Source organism: Myotis nattereri, assembly GCF_964212035.1.
Source record: "Myotis nattereri genome assembly, chromosome: 15".
NCBI lineage: Eukaryota > Metazoa > Chordata > Mammalia > Chiroptera > Vespertilionidae > Myotis > Myotis nattereri.
Genome location: NC_138090.1, coordinates 7412189 through 7433080, shown reverse-complemented (window position 1 = coordinate 7433080; position 20892 = coordinate 7412189). Strand labels below are relative to the sequence as shown.

General features: G+C 46.2%; 2 protein-coding genes across 3 annotated transcripts in view; one reads left to right on the top strand and one right to left on the bottom strand.

The window, feature by feature from the left end:
- Positions 1 to 20892, bottom strand: part of NLRC5 (NLR family CARD domain containing 5) — a 940085-nt gene that overhangs the window by 178917 nt on the left and 740276 nt on the right. The window lies entirely within an intron of this gene.
- Positions 1631 to 20892, top strand: part of CSNK2A2 (casein kinase 2 alpha 2) — a 35369-nt gene continuing 16107 nt past the window's right edge. For both annotated transcript variants that reach the window (XM_081107950.1, XM_081107949.1), the window contains exons 1-4: positions 1631 to 1735; positions 2483 to 2594; positions 12861 to 12962; positions 15108 to 15158. In XM_081107950.1, the coding sequence (XP_080964076.1) occupies positions 1632 to 1735; positions 2483 to 2594; positions 12861 to 12962; positions 15108 to 15158 (369 nt within the window). In that variant the 5' untranslated portion in view covers position 1631. The remainder of the gene's footprint in view (positions 1736 to 2482; positions 2595 to 12860; positions 12963 to 15107; positions 15159 to 20892) is intronic.

Sequence of the window (20892 nt, the reverse complement as noted above, 5' to 3'; positions counted from 1 at the left end):
CGGGTTCGATTCCGGTCAAGGGCATGTGCCTTGGTTGTGGGCACATTCCTAGTGGGGGTTGTGCAGGAGGCAGCTGATCCATGTTTCTCTCTCATCTGATGTTTCCAGCTCTCTATCCCTCTACCTTCCTCTCTGTAAAAAATCAATAAAATATATTTAAAAAAAAATCCCAACTTTAAAACAAAAACAAAAACAAAACAAAACAATATGTAATGATATGTGTGTTTTCCGATGGTCTTCGGCGACCCCTGTGAAAGGGTCGTTGGGCACCCCAAAGGGGTCGCGACCCACAGGCTGAGTCCTGCCTGGAGGGCCTGGCGGCCTTTCCCTGCAGGCAGGACTCCCACAACCCTCCCGCTCTCCCTGCTCCCAAACAAACCCGGAGGAATCTACCTGGTCTCTAAGTGTCCCCCACAAACTGCTTTTATTTTTAAATTTTATTTCCCCCCCACACACATCGCTCTTAAAAAAGATCTATTACACCGAGTGGGCTGCCATTGGTCAACATGAGCCTGCTGGTTTCAGGTGTGGGTTTCTGCGTTCCAAAATCTGTCTGTTGCACCGGGTGTCCATCCCCAGAGTCCAATCTCCTCCCGTCACCGTCTGTTTATCCGGACCCCCTTCTCTCCCCACGCCCACAACTGGCCTTTTCATGACAAAGGGGAAACAGGAACTTCACAGCCAGCAGCTCCCACCCCGCCCCCACCCCGCTGAAGCAAGGGGCCGGTGTGAACAGTCAGGGCTGGGCCAGGGTCGGAAGGAAGAGCGGGGCGGCGGGACGGGCTCCGCCGCGGGGGGAAGGGGAGCCTCGGGATGGACCAGGCTCCGTAGGGGACGGGGCGGGCCCCGTGGGGAAGGGGGGTGTCCCGGGGAGGCATGGGCACCTCTTGACGTGGGCGAGTCCCGAGAGCGCCTCATTGGAGAGGACTTGATGGGAACCGGTTGGGGGACAGGAGGTCGGGACAGGGTCCTTGCAGGAGGTCGGGTGGGCCAACTCCGCCAGCACAGCGGGTGGAGGGCCGGCGGCAGGGATCCCCAAAGGGTGCACGCGGGGTGAGCTGTGAACCCGCAGTCCCGAGGTCGGGGAGGCGCCGGGAGCCCGTCCGCCGACCGCGGATGAGCCCGGGGAGCGGGTCTGGGCGGGGCGCCGGGGGCGGGGCGGCGGTCCCCCCGCGCGGCAGGGGGCGCTGTGAGCCGGGCGGCGCCGGGCCGGGCGGCGGCCGCTCCTAGAGAGAGCGGCCCCTTTTCCGGGTTTCCTCCTCCTCCTCCTCTTTCTCCTCCTCCTCCACCTCCTCCTCCTCCTCCTCCTTCGCCGCGGCTGCCCCTTTCCCGGCCGGCGGCCGCCGCTGCTGGTGCCGCCGTCGCCGCCGCGGGCCGCGAGCCGAGCAGAGGCCGCCGCGCCGCGCGAGAGCCGCCCGCCCGCCGCCCCGCCGGCCGCCCCCGGGCCCGGCCGCCCGGCCGGCGCCCCCCGCGCCCCCCGCCGCCCCCGCGGGCCCGGCCTGGCGTGGCCGCCCGCCGCCGCGCTCCTCCTCCTCCTCCGGCCCGCGGCCCGCCGCCTGCTCCGCCCGCCGCCCCGCGCCCCGCGCCCCGCCGCCCGCGGCGCCCCGCGGCGCCCCCCGGTCCCGCCCGCCATGCCCGGCCCGGCCGCGGGCAGCAGGGCCCGGGTCTACGCCGAGGTGAACAGCCTGAGGAGCCGCGACTACTGGGACTACGAGGCTCACGTCCCGAGCTGGGGGTAAAGCCGCCGCCCCCCGCCCGCCCCCCGCGCCCCCCGGCTGGGCCCGCGCGTCCCGGCCCGCGGGGGGGTGGGGGGCCGCGCCCGGCCCCGTCGCGCTCGCCCCTTCTCCCTCCCCCCCCCCCCCGCTCCCCTGAACCCCGAGGAACGCCCTCGGTGCGGGGAGAAGTGCGGGGTCCGGGGCCCGGCCTGGCGGGAGGGCGGGAGCGCCCCTTCTCCCACGTTGGGGTCGACGGGGCGGGTGGGGAGGCAACAGCTGTCCCCCGGAGCTATGGCGGTTCTCCGCCTCAGTTTTAGTTTTTCCAAGTGAGGCTGGATGGGGCCAGATTTTAAAAAGACGCCCCGATCCTCCGAGCAGGCACGAGGCACGGAGGGTGTGAAGTGCGGGGCAGGTGCCGGGGCGCCGCGGGGAAGAGGGGGGCCGGGGGGGCCTCTCGGAGCCCCCTGGGAGCCGGGCGCCGCGCTCCCCCACCTCGATGGGCTCAGAGCAGGGCCTCTCGCCCTCCTCTCAACTTAGGAGGGAACAGTGAGGTTGGGGGCCCGGTGCGGGGTGCAGGGGGCCCGGTGCGGGGTGCGGGGAGCCCGGTGCGGGGTGCAGGGGCCTCCGTGTGGGGAGTGAGTGGTGGCTGGCGGACAGGCACCTCTAAGGGCTGGGAGCATGGACGTGGCTCGGTGGGGGCGTCTGGTGGGCCTGTGCTGGGTGAACCCCAAGTCCTGGCATTTATGTGTCCCCCTTGCCTTTCCCAGGAATCAAGATGATTACCAACTGGTTCGGAAACTTGGTCGGGGGAAGTATAGTGAAGTGTTTGAGGCCATTAACATCACCAACAATGAGAGAGTGGTGGTAAAAATTCTCAAGGTGAGTGTCTGACCAAGTGGCATTGCCACCCCCGTGCCCCCCCCCCCCCCCAAACGGGTCAGAAGGAGCCAGACTCCCCACCTCCCCCCCATTCTAGAGGGAGCAGTCCCAGCACTCACCGCCCATCGCTGGCATCTGATGTCCCCCCAGTTCCTTCTCCCACCCCATTTTCTTGGGAGAAAAGATGCAGGCCTGTTTCAAAGCTAAGCATGATCCGTCAGGAGCATCCTTGTTTTGAAATGTAATTCCGGCGGCCCCCCTTCCCCCCCAGTGAAAATCCCAAAGGGGCTCCATTTGGTATAAAAATAAATGCGTATTCAGGAGAAAGGGAAGCCTGATGAGGGGGATCCCACCATCCCATCCCGGGGCCTCCTTGGCTGTTCCTTACTCTTGGTGGCTGTGTTATTCCGGAAGGAAAGTTGGGGAAACTGGCAGCAGCTTCAGACATGAGGTTTGCAGCCTAAACGGAGGGAAATGCCCCTGAGGACGATCGCTTATTTCTCCTTTGGGGATAAAAGTTCCAGGTGGGGTGGATGGAGAGCCCGCTGCCCCGGAGGGGTCATTGTGTTTATTTTTTTATGTTATTTTATCAGCTGGTAAAGTGAAATTGGGAGCGATAGATGAGTACGTTCATAATCGCTAACATAGTCATTGGAACAGCACAGTCTGGGCTTGGCTTAGCAGCGTAAGTTTGACCTCTTGTCATCTCTTGGATGAAGACGCGGTCTTCGTGAGCATGAAGAGTTGGCTAAATTCTTTTGGTAACTGATGGTGTCGCTTTCACTGTTTTAGAGAACGCACTGAGAAGTCATTCCTGGAATGGGTGAGGGGTCCTCCTCATTGCCAGATCACGTAGTGCGTGTGCGTGGAATTTAGTGACGTTTTGAGACTAAAGAGTAGTTCACCTAAGCACTTTTACAGACGCACGATTTCCAGTGTGGTTGTTCTGCAGACGCTCCGAGTAAGAATATGGGGTTAAGTGTTGTGTCTGAAGGACAGCGTCAGGGCGCCTGTGTCCTTGTTTAGTGTGAGGGGGTCAGGCTTACACTCTGAAAATCACCTTTCAGAAAAGTGATGGACTCCTAGGACCCTCCTAGCGTGGGGATGAGGAGTGGAAAGAAATGAGCAGTTGTCCGTGCTGTCAGCAACGGGGTGAGAGGGAGAAGAGAAGTTGATGTTTGAAGATGTGGAGTTTGCCTCCCCTCCTCCCTAAATGGGAATTGCACCTACAAAGTCACATGGCCTTTTTTTTTTTTTTCACAAGTACAAATATTTAAAGAAAGGTTCCTTCCCCAGAGGTCACCTGGGGAAACCATACAGTTTTCTCCTCTGTAATGAGCGTAAATGTTTTGAATGTAAGCTACCTAGAATCTTTCTAGGAAGTAAGACGTAAGTTGAAATTAGGAATATCCATATTCCACTGCTGTGCATTCAGAAAGATGAATTGCTTACTTGAAAGCAAAATCCGGAAAAATGGCTAAACTTTTCTTTCTTTAATATAAATTTTATTAATTTCAGAGAGGGAGAGAGAGAGAGAGAAACATCAGTGATGAGAGCGAATCATTGATCGGCTGCCTGCTGCACGCCCCCGCCTGGGGATCGAGCCGACAACCTGGGTATGTGCCTGACCGGGAATCCTGGTTCATAGGTCGACGCTCAACCACTGAGCCACTCCGGCCGGGCAATGTCTAATCTTTTGAGTGAGGGCAGCATTTTTCAAATGAGTGCAACTTCCTGCGTTTTTTGTTTTTGAAAGGAACAGCATTCACATGTACGCATAAGTATACGTTCATCTAGGTTACCCTTCGGTCACCCTTTTAGAGGACTTGACGGAGTCAGTGGCTGATGGTTGTCCCCTGTTGGGAGGATTTGCACTATACATTGTTTAGGGAGCCCAATATGGAAGCCGAAGCTTATTTTTACGGAGAGAAAGCGAAGCACAAAGAAGAACTCTAACATCACTATGTTGAACTGACCCTTAGCCAGAACTCTTGTTTCCTATTTCTTCCTGTCTCTTACTGCTCATTTTAGCATTCTAAGTCCCAGTGTTCTGGAATAAGACGGGAGGCCCCTTGGAGCCCTAGTTAGTGAAGTATTATTTCTTGTTTCTTCTCGATGCAAGTTCTTTTCAGGGAGTGGTCCGGTGAAAACTTCGTTCACTTCTTTAATGTTTTTCAAAGCGCTGTGGCATTTCTATCCAGATTTTTATTTGAAGGATAGGGTGAGAAACTACTGACGGTGTTGCTGTGGTTTTCTCATTGTTCTGACAGGCTGGATTTAAGTAGACTTAAAAAAAAAAAATATTTTTAAGAGTAGTGCATTTATCCAAAGTTGTGCTCCTCTACTCAGGGAAGGGGGGGGGGGAATTTAATCCTCGCCCGAGGATATTTTTCCATTGATTTTCAGAGAGCATGGAAGAGAGAAGGAAAGACAGAGAAATATCAATGTGAGAAAGACATCGATTGGTTGCCTCCTGCACGCACCCAACCAGGGCATGGGCTGGGGAGGGGCCTGCATCCGACGTACGTGCCCTTGACCAGAATCGAACCCGGGACCTTTTGGTCCACAGGCCAACACTTTATTCACTGGACCAAACCGGCTCGGGCAAGAAGTTGAAGTTTTGACTAATAACTACTATTGTTGTGTTTGGTTATAGGAAATTAGGTCCTTAACAGAGTACCAGCTGCTCATAATTGGGAGAAATCTAGAAAAAGCTTCCTCTTCATGTAGGCCTAGTGTATTTTAGCTGCAGTATATGAGAATGGCTGGATGATGAATGCCCACAGCAATTTTATATCATTTAATTTGCATCAGTAGTAGATTTCTAAGTGTTTTATTGATCTAAACAAATTGGTTATTAAGAGACTTTAGGAACTTAGAAATTGGTGAGCAGCCCTGGCCATTGTGGCTCAGTTAGTGGGACGTTGTCCGGTGCACCAAAGGGTTTCTGGTTCAATTCCCAGTCGATCAGTGTTTCACTCTCACGTCGATGTTTTTCTCTCTCCCTCTCTCTTCCTCCCTCTCAAAAGAAAAAAAAAATTGGTGAGCACAATTTTATCGTCTATCTCTATCCTGAAGTGAAATTCTGAGGCATATACACTTTTTTTTAAAAAATATATTTTATTGATTTTTTACAGAGAGGAAGGGAGAGAGATAGAGAGTTAGAAACATCGATGGGAGAGAAACATCGATCAGCCGCCTCCTGCACATCTCCCACTGGGGATGTGCCTGCAACCCAGGCACATGCCCTTGACTGGAATCGAACCCGGGACCCCTCAGTCCGCAGGCCGACGCTCTATCCACTGAGCCAAACCGGTTTCGGCTTTTTTTTTTTTTTTTTTTTTAAGAAAGAGAGAAGCATTGATTTGTTGTTCCACTTATGTATGCATTTATTGGTTGCTTCTTGTATGTGCTCTGACTGGGGATAGAATCCACAACCTTGGTGTATCAGGATGATGCTCTAACCAACTCAGCTACCTGGCCAGGGCTGGTTATATCTTTTTTGACAGAAATTGTTTTGAGGAGAAATGGGGGTGGGAGATCGTAAGGGTTCCCATAGCAGGGCAGAAAGCCACTTTAGTGCCTGAAATTCCATCTTCTGATTCTGAAAAATCCATTTTTCACTTCCTTTGAAGTGCTTCTTAGGAAGGAGTACACAGAGTGAAAAGCATTTGTCCATTTTGGACAACTTTTAGCATTTGTGAACACCACTTGTGTGTGCATTTTAGCCCTTCTCGGGGTCCTGGGGACCCTTTAAATTGAACGATTTCCTAATTAGGAGTTAAGAGCTGTACCGTATTTTTAAAAGCAAGACCCAGAGAGAGCATGCTGTGTGCGTAGGGTCAGGTGGCCAGGAGGGGGCGCTGCTAGGTTTAGGACTCGGTTCCCCTCCTGGGAGACAGGAGGAGCACGGTTAGGACGTTTGCGGGATACTCGGCTTCTTGATGTACTGGGAGGATGGACGCACACTCACCAGAAGTCAGAGCACTTGTTGCTGGTGATTTTTGGGGTACTCTTCTGAAAGGAAATACTTGACTTTGGTGGCTGCTGGGTGAAGTGTGGATACAGATGGGGTTCTGATTTGGATCCTTAGCAGCACGTTTAATGCACAAGTGAAATGTTCCTTTACTTTCTTGGTTCGGAGCCTCCGGCCAGTGTTTTTACATTTTTAAATCCATACAGTTCCTCCAAGTCTCATGACCACTTGCCATTTTTTAGTTGATGGTTTATTCCTTTAATATATTAGATTTCTTGGGAGAGTAAACCATGTGTGAAAATAGTATCTTGATATATCTTGATACCCATTTTTATGTGTACAGCATGGCTCCAGATGACTAGTCTCTAGAGAAGTGATGGCGAACCTATGACACGCCTACTCATTTTTTTGGTTTTTCTTTGTTAAATGGCATTTAAATATATAAAATAAATATCAAAAATATAAGTCTTTGTTTTACTATGGTTGAAAATATCAAAAAATTTCTATATGTGACACGGCACCAGAGTTAAGTTAGGGTTTTTCAAAATGCTGACACGCCGAGCTCAAAAGGTTCGCCATCGCTGCTCTAGAGCCTACTTTTAGGATCTGCTGCCTCCAAATCAGGGTGGTATAGCGTGAGAAGTGCTAAAAAAGGAGGGCAGTAGATGGGTTCTAGAAGCAGCTTAACTTACACGCCCTTGACTTTTTTCTCATCTGTAAAAAGGGTATGCCTTTCTTGTTTAACTAACAGGGTTGTTGGGAGAATCAAATGAGATCTAGAGAAATGGGCAGGTATGGAGGGTAGTGTTTGGTAATCTACAAAGTCGTTTCCTTTCCTGACCGAGGCTTGGGAAACAAGCTGCCTGGATTCAGGTGTTAATGCCAAAACATAGAAGCTCTGTGTTCTTGAGCAGTTATTTAAACGGTGCCTCTGTGTTAAAAATACTCTTCTCAGAGGACTGTTAAATGTTTGTGGGGTTTTTTTTAATCCTCACCCTAGGATATTTTTTCCATTGATTTTTAGAAAAAGTGGAAGGGAGTGGGAGAGACAGAGAGAGACACATCAATTGATTGCCTCCCGCATGCCCCCAACCAGGGCCGGGAGCCTGCAACCGAGGTATGTGTCCTTGACTGGAATCAAACTCAGGACCCCTCAGTCCACAGGCTGACGCTCTATAGCTAGGGCAGTACTCTTAAATGTTGATTAAAATGTGCTTAACACAGTGCCTGGCACTTATAAAGCAATACAAATAATAACAATATGCCAGTTGGGGCAAGTGAATGTTTTTAGGGGACAGAACCAGTAGTAGAAAGGACTACCATTCTCACGATGAGATTCAAAAGGCCTGCTGTATGCGTCACTTTTTTAAATTAAAAAAAAATTAAATCCTGAGAATAAACAGTTACCCTCAAGGAGCTGATAATATAATTGGAAAGATGAGACTTGAAAGATTAGGGGGAAAGTTGCTGTGAAGAAATAACATTGCTCAGATAGTGTTTACATTTAAGTCAGTTCCAGTAGATTTTAGAGATGCTACCAAGATGAAGTAAATGCCACCATCCAGGCTGAACTTTCTTCCTTACTTTATCCTGCATTCCTGGCAGTCAGTGTTCTTTGTAATTATTTATTGCAGATGATGAAATCTGTAACTTAGTGGGGCAATCGTGGCTTTGGTAATGGAATAAAAGTAAATCCAGATTTGAAAGTTCTGAGCTGTAGTCCTGTCTGTCTTGAATTATCACTTAATTTGAGATGTAAAGAAGTTAAAATGGAACTTTGCCTGTTTGTATTTGCTGGGATTTATTCTTATACCTTTGATGGTAGATGTTAGTTTACATATCCTATATAATAAATGCAAATTGACTGAACAGCAGAACAACCGGCTGCTATGATGTGCACTGACCACCAGGGGGCAGTGCGCTCCCACAGGGGGAGTGCCACTCAGCCAGAAGCTGGGCTCATGGCTGGCAAGTACAGCAGCAGCGGTGGTGGGAACCTCTCCCACCTCCACAGTAGCGCTAAGGATGTCCAACTGCTGCGGGGAGTGGGCCTAAACCATCAGTTGGACATTCCCAAGGGCTCCCAGACTGCAAGAGGGTGCGGGCCGGACTGAGGGGACTGCCGGTGCCCACGCCCCCCTTAACGCGCCCCCCCCCCCCCCCGCCGCCCTGCACGAATTTTGTGCACCAGGCCTCTAGTTCAATCATAATTAAATGCTAATAATTGAAATCATTCTCAGATCTGGCTTTTTTTTTTTTTAATATTTTTATTCATTTCAGAGAGGTAGGGAGAGATAGAAACATCAATGATGAGAAAGAATCGATCAGCTGCTTCCTGCATGCCCCTTCTGGCGATCAAGCCCACAACCCGAGCATGTGCCCTTGACCAGAATCGAACCCAGGACCCTTCAGTCCAAAGGCTCTATCCACTGAAACAAACCAGCTAGGGCCTGGCTTTTTTAAAAGTAGCTCTGAGTAACTAAATAGGAGAGATTACTAACTGTCAACTTTTGTGTTTCCAAGTATGCCATTACTAAACTCGTCTTTTGTTTTAAGATTTGGAAGTGTTGGTACATAAGAATAGAGAAAAAGTACCTTAGTCTTGGATTACATCCAACAAGGTTCTAAATAGTTGGGACTCCACTGTGTGTGCAGAAACCTGAAAAGGCCCTTCCTTCTTCCCTTCCTTCCTCCCTCCCGCCCTCCCTCCCTCCCTCCCTCCCTTCTTCCCTCCCTTCCTTTTCAGAGCTTATGTATAGAAAATTTTAAATGAGTTTTCCCATTAAATATTCTCTCTAGGTGTATGCCAAAATTCATTTATTTTGAAACTTGATTTTATACTTTATTTCTTTTTAAAAGCTGTGTGCCATTTTCTCTACTAGATTTTGAGTAAAAAACAAATTTTTGTTGTTTGGAAAACTGCTAAGCTGATTCAGTTAGAATCTCTTAAACACATAATCTCGGACTTGTAATAAATGAACCTTAGTTGGGAGAGACTTTTTCTAGCCTGCGAGATGAAATGATGAGATTGTCATGGAAATGTATGTATTTTCTCCGCTGGCCGTTACTGATGGTGAATGAGTGCAAACACTGGTCTAGAAAGTCAGAGCATCCTCGTTCCTGTAAAATTCATGATCTGTTTTCCTTAGGGTGTGAGGGTCCCTCCTTATAAATCCTTTCTTTTTCTCTCCAGTTCTGTTTATAGAATTAAAGGGATCACTTTCACTCCCTGAGAGCTCATTGCCTTTGTAGCTTCTGAAGGATCTCCCAGGTTCCGAGGACCATGCTGAGGCTAAAGGGAGTTAGTTAGCTGGGGTCTGTTCCTGTGGAGAACAGGTGCCCGTGCTCTGGAGGGCATGTCCTGGGCTGTAGGTCACTGCCTTTCGCAATCCCCTGGTCTCTCGTCAGTATGCTAGGACTCCAGCTGTTGCGTGACTCCGCCCTGCTGTCCCCAATCTCTTGTTTGGGAAGTTGTTAGACAGGTGACGTTTGAGCAGCAAAATATGTTTGCGTGCTCTGTAAGTTACCTTTAGACATAATGAAAGATATCTTCATCTTGCCCAGGAACAAGGCGCCTGTCTGACCTGTTGCTGAATAACAGGAGAGCCAAGCAAAGTTTTATATGTGGCACCGTGATAAAAGCAACTCTTTTAATGGATTACCCCTGTACAGTCCACTGGTAGAAAAGGAGGGCTTTTGGTATATACAGGCTTCTGGCGGTGGTTGATTTTTTTATTGTTGTTATCTTTAGTCCTCACCTGAGGATATGTTGTTATTGATTTTAGAGAGAGAGAGAGAGAAATATCAGTGTGAGAGAGAAATATTGATCGGTTGCCTCCCATATGTGCCCTGACCAGGAATCGAACCCGTAACTTTTTGTGTACGGCACAACACTACAACCAACTGAGCCACCCAGCCAGGGCTGTGGTTGTTTTGTTTGTCTGTTGTTTCCTGTTACCACTCCCACAGATTTGTAATTGCTTTCCTAAAGTGGATAATAAAACTAGAATTTTTTTACATTCACTATACTGGTAGCATTGGCAGAATTTATAGATAATGATAACCAGCCTTTAGTTTTCTTTAAACTTTTTGACATAATTTCAGACCTGCAGAAGAGTTGTAAGAATTCCTATATATCTTTCACCCAGATTTCTCAAATGTTAACATTTGCTTTATTCTTCTCTCCTGTTCTCTTTCTCACACACACTCTCTCTCTCTCTCTCACACACACACACACACACACACACATCTGTGTGTGTGTGTATATATATATACTTACTTTACTTATTTTTTAAAAGTGCTTGAGAGTAAATTGCAGTCATCCCTCCTTTGGTGTGTATTTCCTAAAATCAAGGACAACTTCTTACATAACCCACAGTGCCAGGATCAAAAATCAAAAATTAGCATTGGTATGATGCTGTTAGCGAAACTGTAGTCCCCATTCACATTTGTCAGTTGTCTTTATAATGTTCTTTATATAAAAGAAAATCCCAGATCATGTGTTGCATTCAGTTGTCTTATCTTTTTAGTCGAACAGTTGTTCAGACTACTTATTGTGTAGAATGTCCTTCTGTAGCTTCAGGTTTGAATGCTTCATTTTCCCAAAGTATTGAGCCTCCCTAATGATGAAACTGGGAATAAGGACTAAGATGGCGAAGTGGTGATGGGGAAGGGACACCGTAGCCAGATCTGCTGGGAAGCCTGGCAGAGTGGAGTGGGCATGATCGCTGGCAGCTGCCATGGAAGGATGCAGCGAGATCCAGTCTCTGAGTTGAGCACCGCGTTTATAGGTGTGGCAGATGCTCTGTGTTTCATAATCTGCTCCCTCTCTGTTTGGTTCAAAGCTGTAGCTTAGTGACCAACAATAGATGGAGGTTTCTCTGACACGTGTGTTATGTTATATCCTCCCCCTCCACCACCAACACACGCACGGGCTTTTTATATCCTGTTTCATGGCAGATCCACTGGCCTCTGCCTGTGCTGTTGTAACAGTGTCTGAGATGGAATGCCCCTTTCCCTTAGTTAGTTAGTTACGTAGCCTCACTAGGGAAATGAAAGCACAGTGGCTTCCAGTGAGACCTGCAGTCAGACTGTCGAGATGGGATTCCTGCCCCGACTCTTTACTATTAGCCGTGTGACCCTTGGGCAACTAGCTCAGCTTGGCTGAATCTACTACATGGGACTTTTGTGAAGATGAAATATGACATTACTAACTACAAATTTGAAAATAATAAAGCTGGCATTTATTGGGTGCTTACTATGTGCCAGTGCTGTGCTAAGTGCTTTATAAAACATTGTTGATTGTGATATGCTTATTTTCCTTCTTCAAACTCTTTAGCCCCCATAAGATAAGACGCAACATGTGTGCCCCAGCCGGTTTGGCTCAGTGGACAGAGCGTCGGCCTGCGGACTGAAGGGTCCCAGGTTGGATCCCAGCCAAGGGCACATGCCCGGGTTGTGGGCTTGATTCCCCCCCAGTAGGGGGCGTGCAGGAGGCAGCCAATCAATGATTCTCTCTCATCAATGTTTCTATTTATCTCCCTTCCTCTCTGAAATCAATAAAAAATATATTAAAAAGAAAAAATAAGTAACGTGCAATGCCAATATTTCTGATTAAAGTCTTGAAACTTTCCTGTCGGGCAGATTGAAAGATTAGCAGTAGCAGAGGTTTTCAATCACTGCTGCATCAGATCAGCTTTCTCCTGTTGCTGATCCATCATCTCTTTCTTTGGGAATGGGGTCTGTTGGGAATTTTTACTGGATCTGCTGATTTCAGATCCTAGATATTAAGGAAATGGGAGTGGCGACAGGAAATGGGAGCCAGCAGCTGGGAAACAAGTTTGTAACTTGATGTCAGTGAACTGGTCTTCGCTCCTGGAAGACAAAATTACATGTAACTTGTTGAAGGAGCAGGTGTCTCACCATTTTGTTTAAGTTTTTCCATTTGTGGGTGCATGATATACAGCTGTTCAGAGCTATAACATTTTCCACTTGGCAGTTAACCCAGTAAGCATTTTATTTTTAAAGTATGACATGGTGTTCAAAAATTTTAAGTGCCCTACTTAAAGATTTGACATAAGCTATAAGTCTGTAAATTGTTTAACTTAATCCTATAAGCTCTTATGGGCAGATCCATTTTATCTCCATTTTTTTCTCTTCTATTTAGACCTGCTTTTGAACATAACCCCATGTACAAGATAGTGCACTATCCATTTGATTAGCTAATGTCGTTTTAAAGTTCTAATAATTTTCAAGGGAGTCTTACTTCTGATTACTCTTGTGTATTTAAGCCAGTGAAGAAAAAGAAGATAAAACGAGAGGTTAAGATTCTGGAGAACCTTCGTGGTGGAACAAATATCATTAAGCTGATTGACACTGTGAAGGACCCTGTGGTAGGTGCCTGATGGTTGGGGAGGGTGGGGGGGGGGGGAGAGTGTATGTGTGAGAGAGCGAGAGAGAGAGAGAACCTAAAATACTGAGAAATATTATATATGAGGATGATCGTGTTTGTCTTTTCTACTGAATGATTTTGAAAACCAGAAAAAAAATCATGGTGGCCCAATGTGCAAATAGCCACCACCACTTCCATAGAACCTACCCTGTCTATTAGATAGGCACATCCCTGCCCAGGTGTATTACCTCATTCTCCTGATTCAGCTTACAGATGTTTGCTGACTGTCTCCTTTAAGACCCTGCTTTTCTCCTAGTTTTGAAGCTTATTCCTACCAATCAGCATTATTTTACCTTCTGTTGAAAATCTGGGGTCACAGAAGGAAGAACTGAGAATCTCCACGTGGACACCTGGCGTAGAGAGCTGAGCAGGTCCCGGGCCCACTGACCTTCGAGGAGGCGAGCTTGCTGGTTCTCATGCTGGTCTTGAATTCAGCATCCACTGTTAGGGGCCACATTGTATATCCAGAAACATCTGAAATATTTTTGTTAAAATGCTTAATTTTGAGCCATTTTAGTAGAGCTGTTTACTTTTTTGTCTCTTCCCGGGAGTGACTTAACCTTAAGTGTTTATGATTAAGGCTTTTTTGGTATCGCTTCCCATCCCATTTCTGTTCTTCACCTGCTGTACCTCAAATATGTCCGTTCTCCCATGATAGCTTGTGTTTATTGTCTTTGCTTCTACCGGCTAAAAACATCCTCATAATAATGTGGTAGCTAACATGTGTGTGCCAGCACTGTTCTGAGCGTTTAACTATCTCATCCTGTAATCCTCACAGCAGTCCAGGGGGGTAGGTGCTGTTGTCTGCATTGTCACACTGTGCAGATAAGAAAACTGAAGTCTACAGGGGTTAAGTAATTTGCCCAAAATTACACAGGGCTGCTAACCTGAAGAATAAGGAAAGTTTTTTACTTTGGTCCCTGAAAAGACTGAGAAGGGTGGTCATGTTCTAGACCCCATCTAATTGGCACAGATATATCCCCGTCTGATCAGCTCAGATTGATCCTGCAGTGACACGGAGCTTGGTGATGGCTGTCTCACTGTGTGTGTGTGTGTGTGTGTGTGTGTGTGTGTGTGTTACACATACGTAACCAGTAACTGAAGTGGACGAAACAACCAGGGAACCTTCTCCCCCCACCTGTAGAGAGGTCTGGTGGTGAAGCCCTCAGCGTGGGCTGGTGGGGACCCTTTGGCCAGCACTGCCGCTCATCCTGGCTAAGGCCCGTGTGGGTGCACTGTGGCCTGTCGCCTAGGTAACTTTCATCTGCTTCCTTCGGCAAAACTTCCGGCTGGAGAGATTTCTTGGATGATTGTTTCTTCCTATAATGCTCTTAAGCCCCTGCTTTTCTCCCAATTTTGAAAGCTTATTACTGCCAATTCGTATTATTTTACCTCACTTAAGTAAACTTGACATTTGAAAGTCTGTTTACAACAAGGAAATATTGACTATTTTGTATTCATTGCATCAAAGATTATAGTGCTTTAAAAATACTTGAGGAAGTAATTTCACATTGTGACTTACTGATAATTATAGATAATTTCCTTTCGGATCCTGAAAAGACCTGTGCTAGAGCCCCAAGACCTATGATAATTCTATAAAATGCGTCTGGCTCGCTAAACCAAGATGAAAACATGTCGCTCCTTTCGTAGTTGGCAAACTGAAACCTCAAGAGTATAAATCTTCGCATAATGTGCCAGGCCCAGTGGACAGGTTGGTCAGAGAATATACCCCTTTTAAAAACAAACAAAGAAACAAACAGAACTTTATTAGGAAAAATTCCAACCATTTACAAAAGTAAAGTGAGTAATATGAACCCGCCTGCGCACTGCACTCCGTTTCAGCACTAAGTCACTCCTGGCCAACTTCGTTTCGTCCACCCCCCACCCACTCCCCCACCCTCCCATTGCCCACCATCCTGTTATTTTGAAGCGAATTCCAGGCATAAAATTTCAAGAGGATACTTTCTTGCTAGTCTCTCCCTGGGGGGTGAATCCTTTTCATCTAAGTGGGATTTGAGGATGGGCTGTACGACAGAAGAAACTACATTTATTGTTTGAATATTTAATTTATATTTTTTTCTTGCAGTCAAAGACACCAGCTTTGGTATTTGAATATATCAATAATACAGATTTTAAGGTACGTATATACTTTTTCTTTCTGCTTGCAGGGGTTTTGGGGTGGGTGGTGGCAATAAGTACTGCTGATACTCTAGAACACGAGGGCAGAAAGGTCATTGGTGAGCAGGAAATCACACGTTGGATTCCTTCTGGCATGACTCCAGGAGGCAGACAGTGGTTAGAGCTCTTGCATTCGGTGTAGTTATTCATCGCCCTTTGCCTCGCTTGCTCTGGGAATAGCTGCTGGGCTGGGTCTAAGCCAGGGGTGGGCAAACTTTTTGACTCGAGGGCCACAATGGGTTCTTAAACTGTACTGGAGGGCCGGAACAAAAGCATAGATGGAGTGTTTGTGTGAACTCATATAAATTCAAAGTAAACATCATTACATAAAAGGGTACGGTTTTTTTTTTTGTTTTTTTTTTAGTTTTACTCATTTCAAAGGGGCTGGATCCGGCCCTTGCCCACGGCTGGTCTAAGCTAATGCTTCCACTCCTCTTTGAGAGGACAGCTTTAGGTAGATGTTACCTTTGATTTTCTTAGGAATCTTACTTACATTGCTGATAGCAAGTGATGAGTGGGTGCAGGGCTCGTGAAAAGAAGCAATACATTGGAGTCAGACTCTCAGATGGTGTGTGTTCATGCACACTGTATACAGAGCAGATGGCGCAGAAAAGCCCTGCCCTGGTTATTTACATTTCTTTTCTTTTTTCTTTTTCTTTCTTTCTTTCTTTTTTTTTTGCATTTGCACATTTTATTAAGATACCCGACTCTTAAATTATTTCTTAACTGGAAGCATCTCTGGAGAGACACATGCACCATCTGTAGACATTTAAAAAGATACTCATTTCCCCTCTCCTGGACTGAGCTCCCAGCCCCCCAGTTCACCAGCAGGAAGCGCTAAAGCCCCAGCCTTTGCCTTGGTGCAGGGGAGGGTGGGTGCAGCAGTCCTTACCCCTGGGTCCATTCAGGTTGGGGTGCTCCCAGACACCTGGGGGCTCCTGGGCATCTGTGCCAGGCAGCCTCATACAGTTCTTATATTTATATTAATTTAGACTATGATGTGTTCTTCGAAAGCAGAGTATTAAGCCGGTTTTTCATGAATTTGTTTTTAGTGTTTTTCAAACACCGCAACCTTAACTCATGTCAAGGTTTGGGGGCCAGGCATGATGGACATGGTAGAGCACAATATGAAAACCAATATGAGAAGAGAAAGTTTTTTGTTTTTTTTTAAATACATTTTATTGATTTTTTTTTACAGAGAGGAAGGGAGAGAGATAGAGAGTTAGAAACATCGATGAGAGAGAAACATCGATCAGCTGCCTCCTGCACATCTCCCACTGGGGATGTGCCCGCAACCCAGGTACATGCCCTTGACTGGAATCGAACCTGGGACCTTTCAGTCCGCAGGCCGACGCTCTATCCACTGAGCCAAACCGGTTTCGGCAGAGAAAGTTTTTTAAAAATCAAAAGCGGTGTTGATATTAGGGGCATTTAGAGATTTTTCGGTGATTACAACTCTGCCAGTGAATAAAAGGCTTGTGGTTTTGTTGGGATGGAAGTTAGGGACATCAAATCAGCAGTTGAAATATGCTGTTGGGAGTGATGCTTTTGGGTGAAAATAAAAGAACCTTACCCTCGCACTTAATTTTTTTCTTAGGTAATCATTCTACAGCGGCTCTAAAGTTAATCAGTGAACAATAAGCACTTCTAAAACAACAAGCAAGTTTTATATACAGTGTTGCATTCTTCGTATGTAACAAGTTTCCTTATGACTCCAATAGTGAACTCTAAAAAGTGGGGTATACATTTTTTTCATTAATTTGCTATGAGTGACCCCGGTTTATCAAGGTGTGTGTGTGTGTGTGTGTTTCTGAAGAAATAAACAGGCTTTCATGAAGCCAAACATCTTTCTAATGCAAACATTTCAAAGCCAATCTTCATGGAGCTTCATATTAAAATCCCTTAGTTTTAAATGCCTCTGCTTCCTAATGAGTTCTTACCAGCTGTCCAGCCACATGTAAAATTTCACTTCAGCATTTGTGTTTCTAAATTGCCAGGTGGATTTGACAAGTGGCAGAAGGTCAGTGTTTACTTCCCTAGAGAAACCTGACTTCTTACAAAGGGGATGTTTGGATGGCATACATGGTCTCGGAGCTTTTTCAAAAAGGATCATGGGATTTTAATGTTTTTAGGGGCTTGCGTATCTGAAAACATCTTTATTTTATCCTCCCAACTAACATATTTTCCACAGTATAGAATTCTAGGTTGTAATTAATAATTTCCTCAGCCTTTTGAAGGGATTGTTCTGCTCTTACCACTGAAGCCATTGTGGTTTCATCGTCTGTGATTGTCACTTGTTTTTCTCTGGAAGCCTGCAGGGTCTCCCTTCCTGCCCAGGCTCTGAGGCTGCCCCGTGACATGCTTTTATATGGGTCGCTTTCATCCTTCGTTCTGGATACGAACTGGGCGTTTTCAATCTAGAAAGTCGTGTCCTTCTGTTTCAGAAAAGTATTTTTCATGTTCTTTGATTTTCTTCCCTTCTTTGTTCTCACTTTCTCAAACTCATTCGGATGTTAGACTTCCTATCGTAGAGCTGTTTTGTTCTCCGGACCTTTTAAAATCGTATCCTGTTCTTTTATGTTTTATGTAATATCTTCTATTTTCTCACTGAGAAAATGTGTCTTTTCCCCCCATTATGTTTTCTTCATGCCTTTTCTCTCTTTTTCTAATTCTTTTTTCTGGTGAGTTTCTATGCTCAAACATGTATCTGAAATGTCATGGAGTTTTTGTGTGTGTGTGTGTGTGTGTGTGTGTGTGTGTGTGTTTAATGTGTTTATTGATTTTAGAAAGAGGGGAAGCAAAAGGGAGAGACAGAAACATCAACCTTGATCAGCTGCCTCCTGCTGGGGACGGAGCCCACAACCCGGGCATGTGCCCTGACCAGGAATTGAACTGGTGACCTCTTGGTTCATGGGTCAGTGCTCAGCCATTGAGCCACCCCGGCCGGGCTCTCTCTTTCCTGAAGTCTGTAAACCCCAAGCACTATTTTCGCTACATTTCATGGTTATGGAACTCACTTCTGTATCATTTTCAAAGCAGAAATACAAAGTCCCATCTTGTGATTTGGGTTTTTCTCTCCAAACTTTTCTTTGAACATTTGTAGACCGACTGAGAATTGGAAAGAGTAGCACAGTCAGTGCCCTTATTTTACTCGTCTAGATTTACCAGTTAATATTTTGTCACATTTGCAGTTATTTCTCTCCACCCTCCCCCACACACGCACACACTCCCCTCTTTATCTCTGTCTTTTTGCTGGAGTCATCTTAAAGTAAGTTGCAAACATTGCGTTACTTCACTCCTCAATATGCTAGCACTGGGTGGAGGATATTTTCCTACATGACCACAGCGCACTTAAGAAATTTAATATTTATGCAGTCGTGCCACCTAATAGACAGCATAGAGTCCATACTAAAAGGTGTCCCAGTGATTACTGTCCACGGAATGTCCTTTTCAGCTGTATGGTTGTGAACATATGATCCAGAACCCACTTTTAAAAAAATCATTTTATTATCGATTCCTAATTTGATTGCACTGTGTCCAGAGAACCTGATCCATATAATGTTTATTATTTGGAATTTTTTGATGATTGATTCTTGTGACTTTAGTACATGGTCAGTTTTTATATCAAGCTTGGTAATTTAGTTCAGATCTTTTAGGGCCTTATTAATTTTTTCCCTTGATAATTCACTTTATGGTAGAGGTACTGTTTTGGTCGATTTCTCCTGGAAATCATCAGGTGTAACACTTCATGTGTGTCAAAGTGATAATAAAAGATACATGGTAATACTTAGAATGTGTTAGGCCTAAGCACTATATTCAGCTAGTGTTTTTTTGTACTATATAAAATTGATATTGGATGGAGTAGTTGGAATGCTGTGTTGGCAGACCAAGGACATTCATTTACACAGATGTGTGATATAGATACCACATGATACCACCTTCCACAGATAACACCCAGCTAGTAAAATAGCCCATATTCATTTCTGGAAATAATCTATCCCAGGCCTCTGAGGGGTGGTAAATGCTGTTTTCCCTTTTATGGCCTATTTATTGACTTGAGGTTCAACTTGGCATCATCTCTGGGAGTGATCTCCTTAACTCTCGCAGGAGAAGCTGACCTGACACGCAGAGAGATGGTATCTTCACCCGGTTTTGTACATACAGATTGGGGTGCGCTGGGGAGAACAAAAAACTTGAGTGTTGGGCTGCTACGCAGTTGAATCTCCTGAGAAATAGTGCAGAGGTGTTTGTGCCTGAGTGCAGCTGGGGCCCAACCGGGCCAGCCTCCAGTGGGCACCACTGGTATGTGTACTGTAACGTATGGTTCCATTCTCTGTGGTGCCTGAGCTGGCTGCTGCCTGGGGTTGATGAAATCAGATAGCCTTGCAGGGCTGGAGGGAGAGCCACTCTGATTTAAAAGGGAACATTTGAAAAAGAAGTCCTGATGTTCTTAGAAGTTGTTAAATTTGATTTTTAGCAAGTAAAAAAAAATTGTTTTAAACAGGTAATGTATTTGCCTATATCTAAAATATGAACTGGTATGCAGGAAAAATCTGCTTTATTCCCCTGTGCCTCAGTGTCCATCCTTCCCCACGCCCCATATATATGAAACCACTTTTTATTAATCTCATCATTCTTACAGATATAAGCAAGTGTGAGTATGTAGTTTTATTCCCCACCCCTCCCCCTTTATTACACAGACACTGTTCTCTGTTCCTGAAGAGCTTCTCTCTTTATTGCTTGAGTCTTCCAATAAAGGAGAAACAAAACATCCTATATAATAAAGAGCTAATATGCTAATTAGACCAAACAGCCAGATGACCTTCTGGACGAAGCTGGGGGAGGGCCGGCCGAGGCTGTGAGGGCCGAGCCCCTTGCATGAATTTCGTGCATTGGGCCTCTAGTATTTCATAACGGTGTGCTGATTAATTTCATCGGCAGTGCTGCTTGGCCTGGTGGGGAATGCGATCTCCTTGGAATTGATGATCAAAAGTAATAATAGAGTTTTGACAAGGGTTCGTGTTTGAATGAACCTGATTCATAAAAACTACTCTTCCTTTTAGAAATTGAAAAATTTCAAAAATCTCCCAGTGGGTGGGTCTTTGGATTATCAATCATGAAAATGTTCATTTGTGAATCGGTTGTTTAACATTTCACTCCACCTCTCCTTTTTTCTTTTCCCTAAAACATTGATTTAGTTAGTTCTCATCAATATTGCCTATGAAGCGTTCTCTTCCCAGCCTGGTATTGGTTTGGGAGGAGTGGAGGGTATCGATTTTTTTAAGTCTCGCCATTTCCAAATGCTATAGCAGCTGGGTTTCCTCGTGTTTCTTTCGTGAACAGGCTGTCTTGCCACTGTTTTTCCACATGGGCTGATGCAGTTTTTCAGGGTCTCCTATCCACAGAACTGCGTCTACACTCACGGTCGCCAGCCAGTGGTCTGCGGGCCGCTGGTGGTCCGTGAGGTCCGGAAGGTTGTTGACCACTGCTCTACAGCCGCAGTGGGGCGGGTTTGTTTGACGTGCAGTTGGACAATTGCGGCTTCATCTCCAAGACGGTGCGATTGTGGGGGTTGAAATCAGGGAGCATTAAACATGTTTTTAAAGGATCCAGGTTGGAATAAATGGTTTTCTTCCCTGGAATTCCTTTCTTCTTTCTTTGGAAGGCTGAAGTATTAGACCCTCTGTAGTCTG